Source organism: Tupaia chinensis, unplaced genomic scaffold (genome assembly GCF_000334495.1).
Source record: "Tupaia chinensis unplaced genomic scaffold, TupChi_1.0 Scaffold000023_1, whole genome shotgun sequence".
Taxonomy (NCBI): domain Eukaryota; kingdom Metazoa; phylum Chordata; class Mammalia; order Scandentia; family Tupaiidae; genus Tupaia; species Tupaia belangeri.
The window spans coordinates 1,730,779-1,743,383 of record NW_006159453.1 but is presented as its reverse complement, the minus strand read 5'-3'; the positions used below and the strand labels follow the sequence as shown (position 1 = coordinate 1,743,383).

Here is a 12,605-nt window from a genome sequence, read left to right as displayed (position 1 = left end):
ACATGCGAAGCAAGCTGCCAGGTCCAGGACTTGAACCGCAGTCAGCCATGTGGGAATCCACATGCCTTTAACAACCACTCTTCCTTCTGCTCTGCTGGCATGTTTTTCAATTCTCCAGGGCCAGGATCATGTTTGGCCATGTGGGATCTGGATCCCTATGGACAGAGCTTAACCACTGTACTACACAGCCAGCCCAAAAATATTGTTAATTAAAGCCCACCTTTAAGGAAGAAAATTGGAAGAAAAATGTTAAAACTTAAAAGGTTTTAAGGACTTGCTTATAGGCGTACTTATTTTTGCAGTCTTTGTTCATATATCTGAATGCCTAGCTATTATTGGATTTTTTTGTAAAAGCCAGTGCCACTAAAAGCAGACCTCTTTTTAGAGAACATCTGATGGAAACATAAAGGAGTATGAATGTAAAATAAGAGAGTTTGACAGTAGCAGAAATAGAAGCCCTTTGGAGTAAATAAAATTCCTAAACAAAGCAAACATGTAGGTATTAGTATCCATGTACATTGACATCAGGAATTAGATGCAAATATCATGGAAATTTTTGAATGCTTTGTATAACATTGGTTCAATGTGGCGTTAGGTATTGGGGGAGCTTGAAAAAAGACATAAGCCCAGCCATGACAGCATGTGGGTAATACCACCACATAGGAGAATGGGAGCCTCAGGAGAGGCCCAGGTTCAGTTCCCAGCCAACTGAACAGGTTAGGCATGGTTGCATGTGTTAGTAATTCTAGTTAATTAGGAGGCTGGGGCAGGAGGATTGCAACAGAGCAAGACCCTGTCAAAAATGACTATTTCTCTCCTTTTCCCTCTCTCTTGTTAAAAAAAAATTCTACGTGCATATAATTTTGTATATATTTGTAACAGACGAGAACTTTTTTTTTTACATCATCCCCATGCCACTATCAAACCTAACAAAATGAATGACAACTCTTTTATATAATTTCATACTTTCAAATTTTCTTAACTTTCTCAGCTCTCTCTATTTGTTCAAATCAGGAATCAAACCAGGTCCATGTATTTTTTTTTTTTTTAAGAGCTATGTTTTTGCTATAGGGCATGTGTGCTTGCTGGAGACACAGAGAGAGATAGAAAGCAAAAAATTGCCCCCCAGGGAAATGGCCACACCGTAATCCCTTCTCCTCCCTTCTCCTCTCGGGATTTTGGGCATGCGTGCACATTTGCCTGACATGTTTCAAGCCTCCGGGTATGGGATTTGAACTGTGGTGGGCCCTGCGGGAATCCAGTGACATAACCATTATACCATTTGTTGGTCCTGGTCCACAGATTTTATTTGGTCATTATGACTTTTAGTATATATAAAAATTCTTTCTTTTCTTTTTTTAAAACACAACTTACTGGGACCAGCAGATAATGGTTACATGGCTGGACTCCCACGTAGTTGACCACAGTTCGAGTCCTGGACCCAGCAACTTAAAACTCAAGTCGGGCACATGTGTGCGCATGCCCAAAATCCCAAGAAGAGAATGGAGGAGAAGGGATTGCTGCGTGGACATCCCCCCTGAAGGGTGATTCCTCGTTTTCTGTCTGTTTCTCCAGTGAGTGCGTGTGCCTTATAGCAAAATTCTCTTTAAAAATAAAAACCACTTATTTACTGAAGAAATTTGATCATCTGTTCTGAGAAAAAAAAATGCACATTTTGCATAAGGCTGGTTACTTCATTGTGGCAGTACTTAATTTGTTCTTCTAACCTTCTTTTTCCAACTTTGTAGGTGCCTCTGATTGAGAGGCTTGAATAGATTGAATTTTAACTTAACGAGAATACTTAGTAGGCAGTGCTGTTGTTTCCTAATGCATTGCATCAGGGTAAAACATGTCTACCTATTCCAGTTGTACCAATGCTGACATTATCATGGGCTCCTGAGTTGTCAGTATATACAAAATTTCCCAGCAATCTTTTACCAAACAATTTTTGTGGACATTGATGATCTAGCCCAAGTCTATGACTTTGTGAGATTGTACAAAATGCAGATTTCATAATTCATTTTTTCATGTTTTAAAAAATATGTTTCTGCTTTTATTAACTGGAATTCTTCTATAAAGAAAAAATCTTCTACATCTACTATTTAGTTATTCTGAAATATAATTCGTATAATAATGACAGGATAAATGTGTCATTCTTTCCACTTACTAAACCACTTTCACAATAATGAGTATGTATTTGATATATACTAATCCATCAGAGTCATTATTCTTTTTGATTCCCAAGTTGTTTCAGATTAGGCAAATGGCAGCCCCTCTAGTCTGGCCTCTGTCTGTGCCTGTTTATTATACCACTTCCTCAGTGATAGTTTGCTTCCTTAAGGTCCTAGGCTTACTTTTTATTTTCTGCCCCAGATCTGGAGTCAACCATTTATCCAAGGAACTCTAGCTTGTTTTTAGTATGAAATGGTATTCAGAAACCATAGTCTGATTGTCAAGGTAATCGTTGTTGGGTTTTCATTGCTTCTAGATTTTTATATGGGATAAAATTTGGACAGACATACTTTTTAGGAAAAAAAATCATAGTTTTTTAATTTCCTAAGCAAAATAAGACTACAAGGTTTTTTCTTTAACTTCTATGATTTTATTTAAAACATTTCTTTCCAAGTCAAAGCTCTAAAACAGGATTCATGCAGTCTTGCTTGCCTCTCTGTCCCTCCACCTGTTTCTTCCTTCTCCCATAGGAAACCACACCACTTGATTAATTTTGGTTTATCTTTCTATTGCTTCTTTTTAAAAACACAAGCCAATATGTATATATTTACCTCCTTCTTCATGCACAAAAGGTAATGTACTATAAACACTATATTCTTTTCACTTAGCAATTAATCCTGGAGATTACTTCATATCAGCATACAAAGATTGTCTTATTCTTTTTTTTTTTTTTTGAGTACTAAGAATACATAGTGTGGCCCAGTCAGTGGCCTGGTGGTGAAGGTGGCTGGATCCCACGTGGCCGACTACACAGTTCAAGTCCCAGACTCAGCAGCTTGAAATAAATATACTCCAGTCACGTGTGTGTGTGCATGCCCAAAATCCCGAGAGAAGAGAGGAGAAGGGATTGTGGCATGGTCATTCCCCCGGGAGGTGATTTCTCACCTGCATACTCTTACACATCTTTCTCTGGTAAACTCATGTGTCCTATAGCAAACTTAAAAAAAAAATTTTAAAAGGAATACATAGTGCATCACTGTGTGACTGTACTATAGGTAATTCAACCAGCCCTCACTGATGGACATTTGATTGCTTCCAGTCTTTTTCTGCTACAAATAATGTTGCAATTAATCTCCTCATGCTTATGTCATTTTATATTCTTGCAAGTGTGTTTCTGGGTTGAGGGATCTAAATTTTAAACAGGCATCCCAGTGACTTAGATGCAGGTGGTTTAAATCTTTGAAAAATGCTCATATAAAGCAGTGTTTTTCAAATCATGGATTGGGGCCCATTAATAAGTCATGAAATCAGTTTAATGGCTTGATTTTTGAATTTTAAAAACTTAAGTGGAACAGAATTGAATAGAAAACACCAGTAAACATTATAATAAGATTAGGGCTGTTTCTTCAAACTTTTGCTTCATATGTATTTTATATATTTCATATACAAATATATAAAAGTCATGTGAACTTCATGTGAAACTTATTCAGGATTCTAGTCAAAAATTTCAGTATCTCTGGGAGAAAGAGCTTGGTTGTCAGTAAATAATAATTGAAATGATAGGGAAAATTTTAGGATACAGATGGCACTTCATCTGGGCTTTGTAGAATGTGTGTAGGCACCAAGAAGACAGGATACATTTTTTTTAAAGAATGTTTAATTTTATTTATTTATTATTATTATTTTTTAAATTTTTGTGATAGGGCACATGTGTTCACCAGGGAGACAGAGAGAGAGGGAAAGTGAGAAAGTAAGCCACCAGGTCTGGGACTCAAACCACGGTCAGTCATGAGGGAGTCCAGCGCCTTAATCACCACACCACCTTTTGGCTCTAACAGAATGCTTTTCATAACAGGAAGTATACATATTGGATTAAAAGGGACAAATATCAAAAGTAAAGTCAAGAAAGCAGAAATGCTGATTGAGAGGCTTGATTAGGTTGAATTTTAATTTGACAAGAATGCATAAAATGAATTAATGAAGAATGAGGTTTCTGGGACTAACAGATAGCATAATAGTTATGTTGCTGGATTCCCACATTGTCAACTAGGTTCGAATCCCAAAACTGGTGACTTAAAAACCTCACACTCTGTGTGTGTGTGTGTGTGTGTGTGCATGCCCAAAATCCTAAGAGGAAATTGGAGAAGAAGGGATTGTGGCATGGCCATCCCCCCAGAGAGTGATTTCTCGCTTTCTGTCTCACTGTCTTTCTGGCAAGCGTATGCACCCTATAGCAAAAATCTCTCAAAAAAAGAAAAGAAAAAGAAATATATATATATTTTTAAATGAGGTTTCCAACCTTACTTGGGTGGAAATTAAGAGAGATCACTGCACAATGATCACTATCCCTTTTCAGAAACCAAAGACTAAGCTGATTACTAGATAACCAAGAAGTTTTAATTATCTTCTTTTCACTTAAATCAGGCTTTGAAACATCTGTTTACCAGTCCCAGCACTGGCATTGGAAGAAAAGGATGTCGATTAACAGCAGAAGATCTTGAAGCTTATATTTATGTCTTTTCTCAGCCTGGAGCATTAAGTGGTCCCATTAACCATTTCCGAAATATCTTTAGGTCAGTATACTTGCTTTTCAGTTAAATGAAGTACTTCAGTCTGATCCTAAAGAGACTATATATAATATATATATATATATATATATAATTGTATATCATTTTTATTCATGACAGATCATGTATGTGCATGTGAAAGTAAGAGAGAGAGAGAAAGGGAGAGAGAGAGAGAGATGAGCACCCTTCACAGGGTTTGGTCACACTGGGACCTCCTGTCCTCCAGCCTGTCAGATCTTGGGCGTTCACATGTGCACAAAGTGTATTTCAGGCCAAGGATTCAAACCGCAGTTGCCATGTGGGATCTGGCGTCTCTTGAGTGCTTATTACCACTATGCCAAGGAGCCAGCCCAATATTTTATTTTTAAGATTAAGTTCACACTTATCCAAAGACTCAAATAAAGTATCCTTATTTTTTTTTAGTAAGTTGCATAATCCTTTTTATGGAAAATTTCAAACATATGGAAAAGTAGAGAGAATAATATAAATAGATTCCCCGTGTAGCTGTCTGGTTTTATCTATAACTCTATCTACTTATTGTCTCCCTTTGGATTATTTTATATAGATGTATATTTTTATTCATATTTTAATGATCATTTATTAATTCAAGAAATGTTTATGAAGTACTAATGTTCTAGGCTGTGTTAATATGCAAAACACAGCAATGAGCAAAACTAGACAAGATTCTTGATGTTACCAAACTGTAGCCCAGTGAAGGAAACAGACATTAAGCAAATAACTGTGCACAGTTATAAACTACCAGAAAGACTTTGAAAGAAAGAGATGAGAGCTAAGAAAAGGATATTTGAACATAGAAGTGAAGGTTGAATTAGCAATTGACTAGACAAGATTGAGGGTAGGAAGACTGGCATTCCAGGAAAGAAAACAGCATGTAGCAAATCTGTGTGGGGAGATGGAGGGCTGCGGCCGTAAGGAACAGAATGAGGACCAATGTGACGGGAACACAGAAAGTCAGGACTAGAAGAGCATGGGGTGAAGGTAGGCCTAAGAGGTGGGCAGCAGCTGGCCGTGCAGAGCCGAGTAGACCATACTAAAGATGTAACCGCCATGAATGTGAAGTCAGTGAATGAAGTTTCAAGCAGACAAGAGAAATGGTCCAATTTAGAATAGTTCACTCGGACCATAGTAAAGACAGTGTATTAGAGGAGATTCAGACTGAATGTAGGCAGGTGCAGCAGTCCAGACTAAAACAACAGTAGCTTAAACTAGTCTGAAAATAGCAGAGAGGAAGAGTGGGTAAATATATTGGGCGCATGTGCACATGTGCCCAAATGCTGACACAATGGAGTAATGGAGTGGAAGAGATTGTAGTGTGACCACACTACATTGGGGGTTCTCTGTCTCTCTGTCTCTGTACCTGTCTCTCTGGCAAGCACACATACCCCCTGGAATTTTTTTATCTTATTAAAAAATATAGTATTACATATATTAAAGCTCAATTTAAATATATATTCTGATTTTTCAGCTCTAGTTTTTCAAATTAAATGCATTAGATTATCTAACAATAATTCTAAATGCATTTAAACAGTAAAACTGTTTTATTGCATTTATCAGAAATTCTGGGAGCCAGCAGGTGGCATAGTGGACTCCCACAGGCTGATTGCAGTTCGAATCCAGGATCTAGTGGTTTGAAAATCACTCCAGGCATGCGTGCATGCATGCCCAAAATCCCAATATATAACCATAGTGTTCCCCAAGCCCCCTAAAAAGCATAGCCAAATTGGCTAAGAGGGTTCTTTTCATTGTATTTACATTTAGTACTACCACCTTGGGAAAAAAAAAAAAAAAAAAAAAAAACGACAATTAAAAAAAGGCAAAGGAAGGGAAAAATTCTGATATCCCTTTAAAGCAAATTATCTCTCATAGTGATGAATTTCATTATTAAAATTATAGCCTTAATTATAAATTTTGCTAGCCTCATTCAATTTACCATTTTATTGGACCCTTTTAAAAATAGCCTTTAAAGTTTTTATTATACAAGTTGATTATCTAGTACAGTGTTTTTCAACCACTTTTCTATTACATTCCTAAAGAGCCTTTTAGACATTTATTTCCTCATCACCCTACCTCACAAAATTTTTTGGGAGAGGTTTTTGCTATAGGGCGCGTGTGTTCACCAGACAGACAGACAGACAGAGAGCAGAAAGCAAGAAATCACCCCCCAGGGGGGATGGCCATGCCGCAATCCCTTCTCCTCCATTCTCCTCTCGGGATCTTGGGCACGCATGCACATGTGCCCGGCGTGAGTTTAAGCCACCGGGTCTGGGACTTGAACCGTGGCCGACTACATGGGAGTCCAGCGACATAGCTATTAGGCTAACTGCTGGTCCCCCTCACGAAATTTTAGTGTTTATTTATTGTATGCATATTTCTGGTTTATATATAAAAAGAGTAGAATTATTTATTCTCTCAAGAAGCAATCGTTGCCCTGTTAGAGGAGATATTGCCTGCCCCCTTTGAAAATGCATGGTTTTATGGAAAAATGTTATTTTAACCTTTACAGTGAATCTCAAGCCCACACGTTTTGTTTTTATAGCTGCCTGCCTCTCAAACATCACATGGTGACCACTCCAACACTACTGCTGTGGGGAGAGAAAGATGCATTTATGGAGGCTGAAATGGCTGAAGTCACAAAGATTTATGTTAAAAACTATTTCAGGCTAACTGTTTTGTCAGAAGCCAGTCACTGGCTTCAGCAAGACCAACCTGACATAGTGAACAAGCTAATATGGACATTTCTAAAAGAAGAAGCAAGAAAAAAAGATTGATTTTTAAAAATATTCTATGAGGGATCTGTAATGAAATCTGTAAATAATTTTGTAATTGTTCATCAACTTATTTATGTTTTATTGGGAGAAAAGCTGTTGTAAGATGTTTTATCATAAATAAATATCCTGACAAATGGTGTTAAAAATATTTGAGATGTGTGAATATGTAATATAATGTTGATTTTTCTCCCATTATATTTTGCACAGAAAGTATCTGCCTTAAAATGTATGCATTTGTACAAAAACTGAAGTTAGAGAAAGCGTCTCAGTTTTGGTTTATTGCTTTCTTTACCCTGCTAACATATGGTGCCTTTTACAAATGTATATTAAAATTTAGCTGTGCAATATTAAAAGGCAAACTTGCAATGGTATAACTTTTCATTTTGTTGTTTAAAAGGTTTTTTTTTTACTATTTTTTACGCATTAAAAATTCTATTATCAAATCTTTTGGATTTATAGTATATCTATTAGTTTAAAGGCAAACACAACTGGATGTATATGCATTTTTTAAAGAATTATTTAGCTTTATTTCTTATTTATTTATTTTAATTTGACCAGAGAGGACAGAATGAGAGGAAGAGAGAGAAAGAAAGTGAGTAAGCAAGCCGCCAGGTCCGGGACTCAAACAGTGGTCGGTCATGTGAGAGTCCAATGCCCTTAACCACCATGCCACCTGCCAACCCCTGAATATGCATTCTTAAAATGGGCCATAAATACTATTTAAATAGTATTGGGTTGTCGTTAAAGTCATGACATATTTTTCTATGTTTTTCCATGCAAAAATGTGTCATAACTTTCTGACAACCCAATATTTTACTGGGAAGATTAAACTTTAAAAACAGACATCTTGGGACCAGCAGTTGGCATAATGGCTATGTTGCTGGACTCCCATGTAGTTGACTGCGGTTTGAGTCCCGGACCCGGTGACTTAAACTCACACCGGGCCTGTGTGCATGTGTGCCCAAGATCCTGAGAGGAGAATGGAGAAGAAGGGATTGCGGCATGGCCATCCTCCCTGGCGGGGAGGCGGGGGGGTGATTTCTCACTTTCTGTCTCTCTGTCTCTCTCTGTATTTCTGGTGAGCACACGTGCCCTATAGCAAAAACCTCTCCAAAATAAATTTTTTAAAAGAAAAATTAAAAACTAACATCTTTTCACATCAATCAAGAGGTTGTGTCATATGCATACTATATTTATGCATATCTATGTTTATTAAACCCTGCAAAGTAGGGAAGTATATACTAAATTACTTAGCTTAGTTTTTCAGGTTAATTGTGAGAGATTTAGAAAAAGAGTCAAAATGTCCTTCTGCCTTATTTAATGCAACAGGATTAATTATTGTACTTTCTGTTGCACTAGATTCTAACTTCTACAGGGCAGGAATTTGCAATTGTTTTGTTGACTGATATATACAGAGAATCTAGACTAAGAGCCTGGCACAAGGTAGATGCTCATATATTTGCTTAAATATAATAATATAAATAAGTAAATAATATATGTGAAGCACTGCCAGGTGCTGTGGGAGAAATATGAAAGAAAGATGGAACTTTCCTTTAAGAAGCATACACAGAATGCAGTTGAATTAAACATGAACTCAAGGTAGAAATGAACATGAGATGTAAGAAAGGAGAAGGTCACAGAATAAAGAATAATACCAGCCCAAGAGACGACCACTCATTCTCTTGGGTTCTACTTTGGAAGGTGCGACAACCGGTGAATTGCCAAATTACAGCATCTTAGAGACTATGCTGTGTCCCCAAATAGCCCCAAGTTGATGAAAGGACCATTTCCCTCAGCATAGTTCTGATACTGACAGAAAAAAAGTGGAATGTCCCTAAGAATTCTCATTACTGTATCATAGCAACTTGTGTTTACAATAACCCCCCCGGTTCTCTATACCCATTATACTGTGTCTCATAACAGCATTGCAAGGTAGGAAGTATCGCCAACTTGTACATGTGAAAATGAGGTCTAACGAGTAACGTTGCCAGTGCGCGTGATGTAGATGAAGCCAGGATCTCACCTAGATCCCTCTGGGTTAGAAAGCCTGTGATCTACTCACATCACCTTCTGTCTAACAGGCTTAGCATCCACGTCACTCTTCCTGTTTTAGCAGTAATCTGGTGTGCTTCAGTAGATGGAAACACCTCTCAAAACCTCCAATTGGACTTTAAATTCTGGGAAAAGGAACTCAAATTAGCAGTGAGCAAATACAGGGATGGTCTATAAAGCACTGTCAGAGTTGCAAGTGTTCCAAGGTACAGAAGAAAGCCAGGTTCATGCCCCCTTTATGCTAACCTGTTCATCACTTCCAAAGGGCAGCAACAAAGGAAGGGATGAGGCTTGTTGGCTGCGTATGTCGACATGATAAATAACTCTCACTTAACGAGAGCATGGTACTGACAAATGTGAATCAAAGTTTGTTGTTACTTCTGTCACTTTGGAATGATGACTGGTCCGTCTGGACTAATGTTAAAATTATGAGTAAACACGCCCTGGTCAGTTCTGGGCTAGTAAAATGAATGTACTCTTACAATGGAAAAGTGCTTGCAACAGTTGTAAAGAACCAAGGATTTCATTATTAAAACTCTCAGGATAAAGTGATAATATTATAGAAATCACTTACTAGGGAGTGTAAACAAATTTGACTTAACAACTGTTGATGAAGTTCAGAGTAAGTAAGCTTACTGGTAATGGCACTTTTAAAAGTTATTACTATTCATCTACTCACATTAATATATCCCTAGTAGGTGCATATTCTAAGGATAAGATAAATATCAGAAATTGTTATGCGGAAATAATTTAGTAAGCATACATGTATGTCGAAAGCAACATGTCTATAAAACAAAAAGATTGTTCTGTTGATGTGAGTCTAAATCTCCTGTTACATTTAACACGTTTCATGTTTCCAATTTTAAAGGTAGTGCATCATTTCCTGTGACCCCACAATTGCCTCTAAGAGCGCTCATTATGTACAAACAGGACTGGCACTTGACTGTGGGGAAGGGGCGTGTGTAGAGGCTGCCCTCAAGTCAGGATACCCACATCCTGAATCTGCCAAGAAGCTGGCATCATGGCTAGAAGCTCTGCCGACTCTGAGCTGAAGGGGTGGGAGTCCAGGATCACCCACGAGACGCTCAAGTCCTTGTACCCTCCAGCAGTGGCCAACCCCTTCTTGCAGCAGACACACATCAGCACATGGCGCTGGGCCTGCATCATCCTCCTGGGCACCGTGCTGGTACCGATGCGGGTGTCCTGCATGGCCTTCCTCTTTATCTTCCTCTGGCCGGTGGCCGCGCTGTCCACCATTGGCCGTGCACATGCTCAACCCGCCATGCCTGACTGGAGTTGGAGAATGAAACTGACGAAACCGGCCCTCAGATTCTTACTTTGGGCAACATTCTTTTCTGCTGGGTTCCTAGTGAGAGTGAAAGGGAAAAAGGCGACCCAAAAGGAAGCCCCCATCTTGGTGACAGCACCACACTCCACCTTCTTTGATGCCATCGCCTGTGTGGTGGCGGGGTTACCTTCCGTGGTCTCTGCAAGTCAAAATGCAAAGATCCCAATGGTTGGGAAAATCCTACTGTCCATGCAGCCTGTGTTTGTGACCCGAGAAGACCTCAATTCCAGGAGGCACACCCGGGAGGAAATCCTGAAGCGAGTGACATCCAACAGGAAGTGGCCACAGATACTGATCTTCCCAGAAGGAGTGTGCACAAACCGCTCCTGTCTAGTCACGTTTAAACTAGGGGCCTTCTCTCCAGGTGTCCCTGTGCAGCCTGTGCTACTCAGGTACCCAAACACCCTGGACACGGTGACTTGGACCTGGCAGGGGTTTACAGGCTTCCAGGCTTGTATACTGACCCTGAGTCAACCCTTCACCAGGGTGGAAGTTGAGTTTATGCCTGTTTACATACCAAGTGACGAAGAAAAACAAGACCCCCTGCTTTTTGCCAATACAGTAAGAATTCACATGGCAAATGCTCTGGGGGTGCCTGTGACAGACCACACCTTCGAAGACTGCAGGCTGATGATTTCTGCCGGGAACCTTCAACTACCGATGGAAGCTGGTTTGGTGGAATTTACAAAAATTAGCCAAAAATTGAAATTAGATTGGGATAACATCCATAAGCATCTGGATGAGTATGCTGCAATTGCAGTTGCTTCCAAAGGAGGAGAGATAGGAATCGAAGAGTTTTCGAGTTATTTAAAACTCCCAGTTTCAGAGCCCTTGAGACAACTGTTCACCCTCTTTGACAGGAATAAGGATGGCAGCATTGACTTCAGAGAGTATGTCATAGGGCTGACCGTCCTGTGCAATCCCACTAACACCGAAAAGCTCCTGCAAGTGTCATTTAAGCTCTTTGATCTCGATGAGGATGGTTTCGTAACAGAACAGGAATTTACGGCTATAATGCGGGCAGCCTTCGGGGTGCCAGATCTTGATATTTCCAGACTCTTTCAGGAAATAGCTGGACAGAACTCAACTTACATTTCATATACGCGCTTTAAGAAATTTGCCCTGAAGCATCCAGTGTATGCCAAGTTATTTCATTCATACTTAGACCTCCAGGCAACCTATGTATATTCATCACCACAAGAAGTACAGTCTTAGTTACTGAGTTACTGTATTCACATGTTAAAACCTAGCCCTGAAAATGGTGAAAGTACCTTCCAGGTAGAAACTATGATTGAAATAAAATTATCCTTTGAGGAAAAACTCAATAGTTTTTACTCTAAGTACCATGGGTACTTATGATATTTAAAATGTGCTTGAGAAATATTTCAATTGGATTTTATAGTACCTGTCTTAGTCTGTTATTGTGTCTCTAATAGAAATATATGTGACTGGGACCAGCAGTTGGCATAATGGCTATGTCGCTGGACTCCCATGTAGTTGACTGCAATTTGAGTCCCGGACCCCGTGACTTAAACTCATGCAGGGCGCATGTGCGTGCGTGCCCAAGATCCCAAGAGGAGAAGGGAGGAGAAGGAATTGCGTCATGGCCATCCCCCCTGGGGGATAATTTCTCGCTTTCTGTCTCTCTGTCTCTCTCTTTATGGTGAGCACACATGC

The 12,605-nt window shown here is 39.2% G+C and overlaps 2 protein-coding genes across 3 annotated transcripts in view; both read left to right on the top strand.

Annotated features, from left to right (window-relative positions):
• The window catches only part of EPHX4 (epoxide hydrolase 4), a 32,582-nt gene extending 24,906 nt beyond the window's left edge, over positions 1–7,676 (top strand). The window contains exons 6-7 of the mRNA XM_006140184.2: positions 4,597–4,745; positions 7,297–7,676. Coding sequence (XP_006140246.1) covers positions 4,597–4,745; positions 7,297–7,528 — 381 coding nt within the window. The 3' untranslated portion in view covers positions 7,529–7,676. The remainder of the gene's footprint in view (positions 1–4,596; positions 4,746–7,296) is intronic.
• A 1,711-nt stretch (positions 7,677–9,387) lies between these two features.
• On the top strand, positions 9,388–12,180 carry LOC102490658 (lysophosphatidylcholine acyltransferase 2B). Of its 2 annotated transcripts, none has more exons than XM_006140154.1 (2): positions 9,388–9,460; positions 10,449–12,180. In XM_006140154.1, exon 2 carries the CDS (start codon positions 10,602–10,604, stop codon positions 12,141–12,143), a length of 1,542 nt encoding a protein of 513 aa, XP_006140216.1. In that variant the 5' UTR covers positions 9,388–9,460; positions 10,449–10,601; the 3' UTR covers positions 12,144–12,180. The 2 variants fall into 2 exon arrangements, with proteins under 2 accessions (XP_006140216.1, XP_006140217.1); XM_006140155.2 differs by lacking the exon at positions 9,388–9,460 and adding an exon at positions 9,592–9,786.
• Positions 12,181–12,605: the final 425 nt, after the last annotated feature.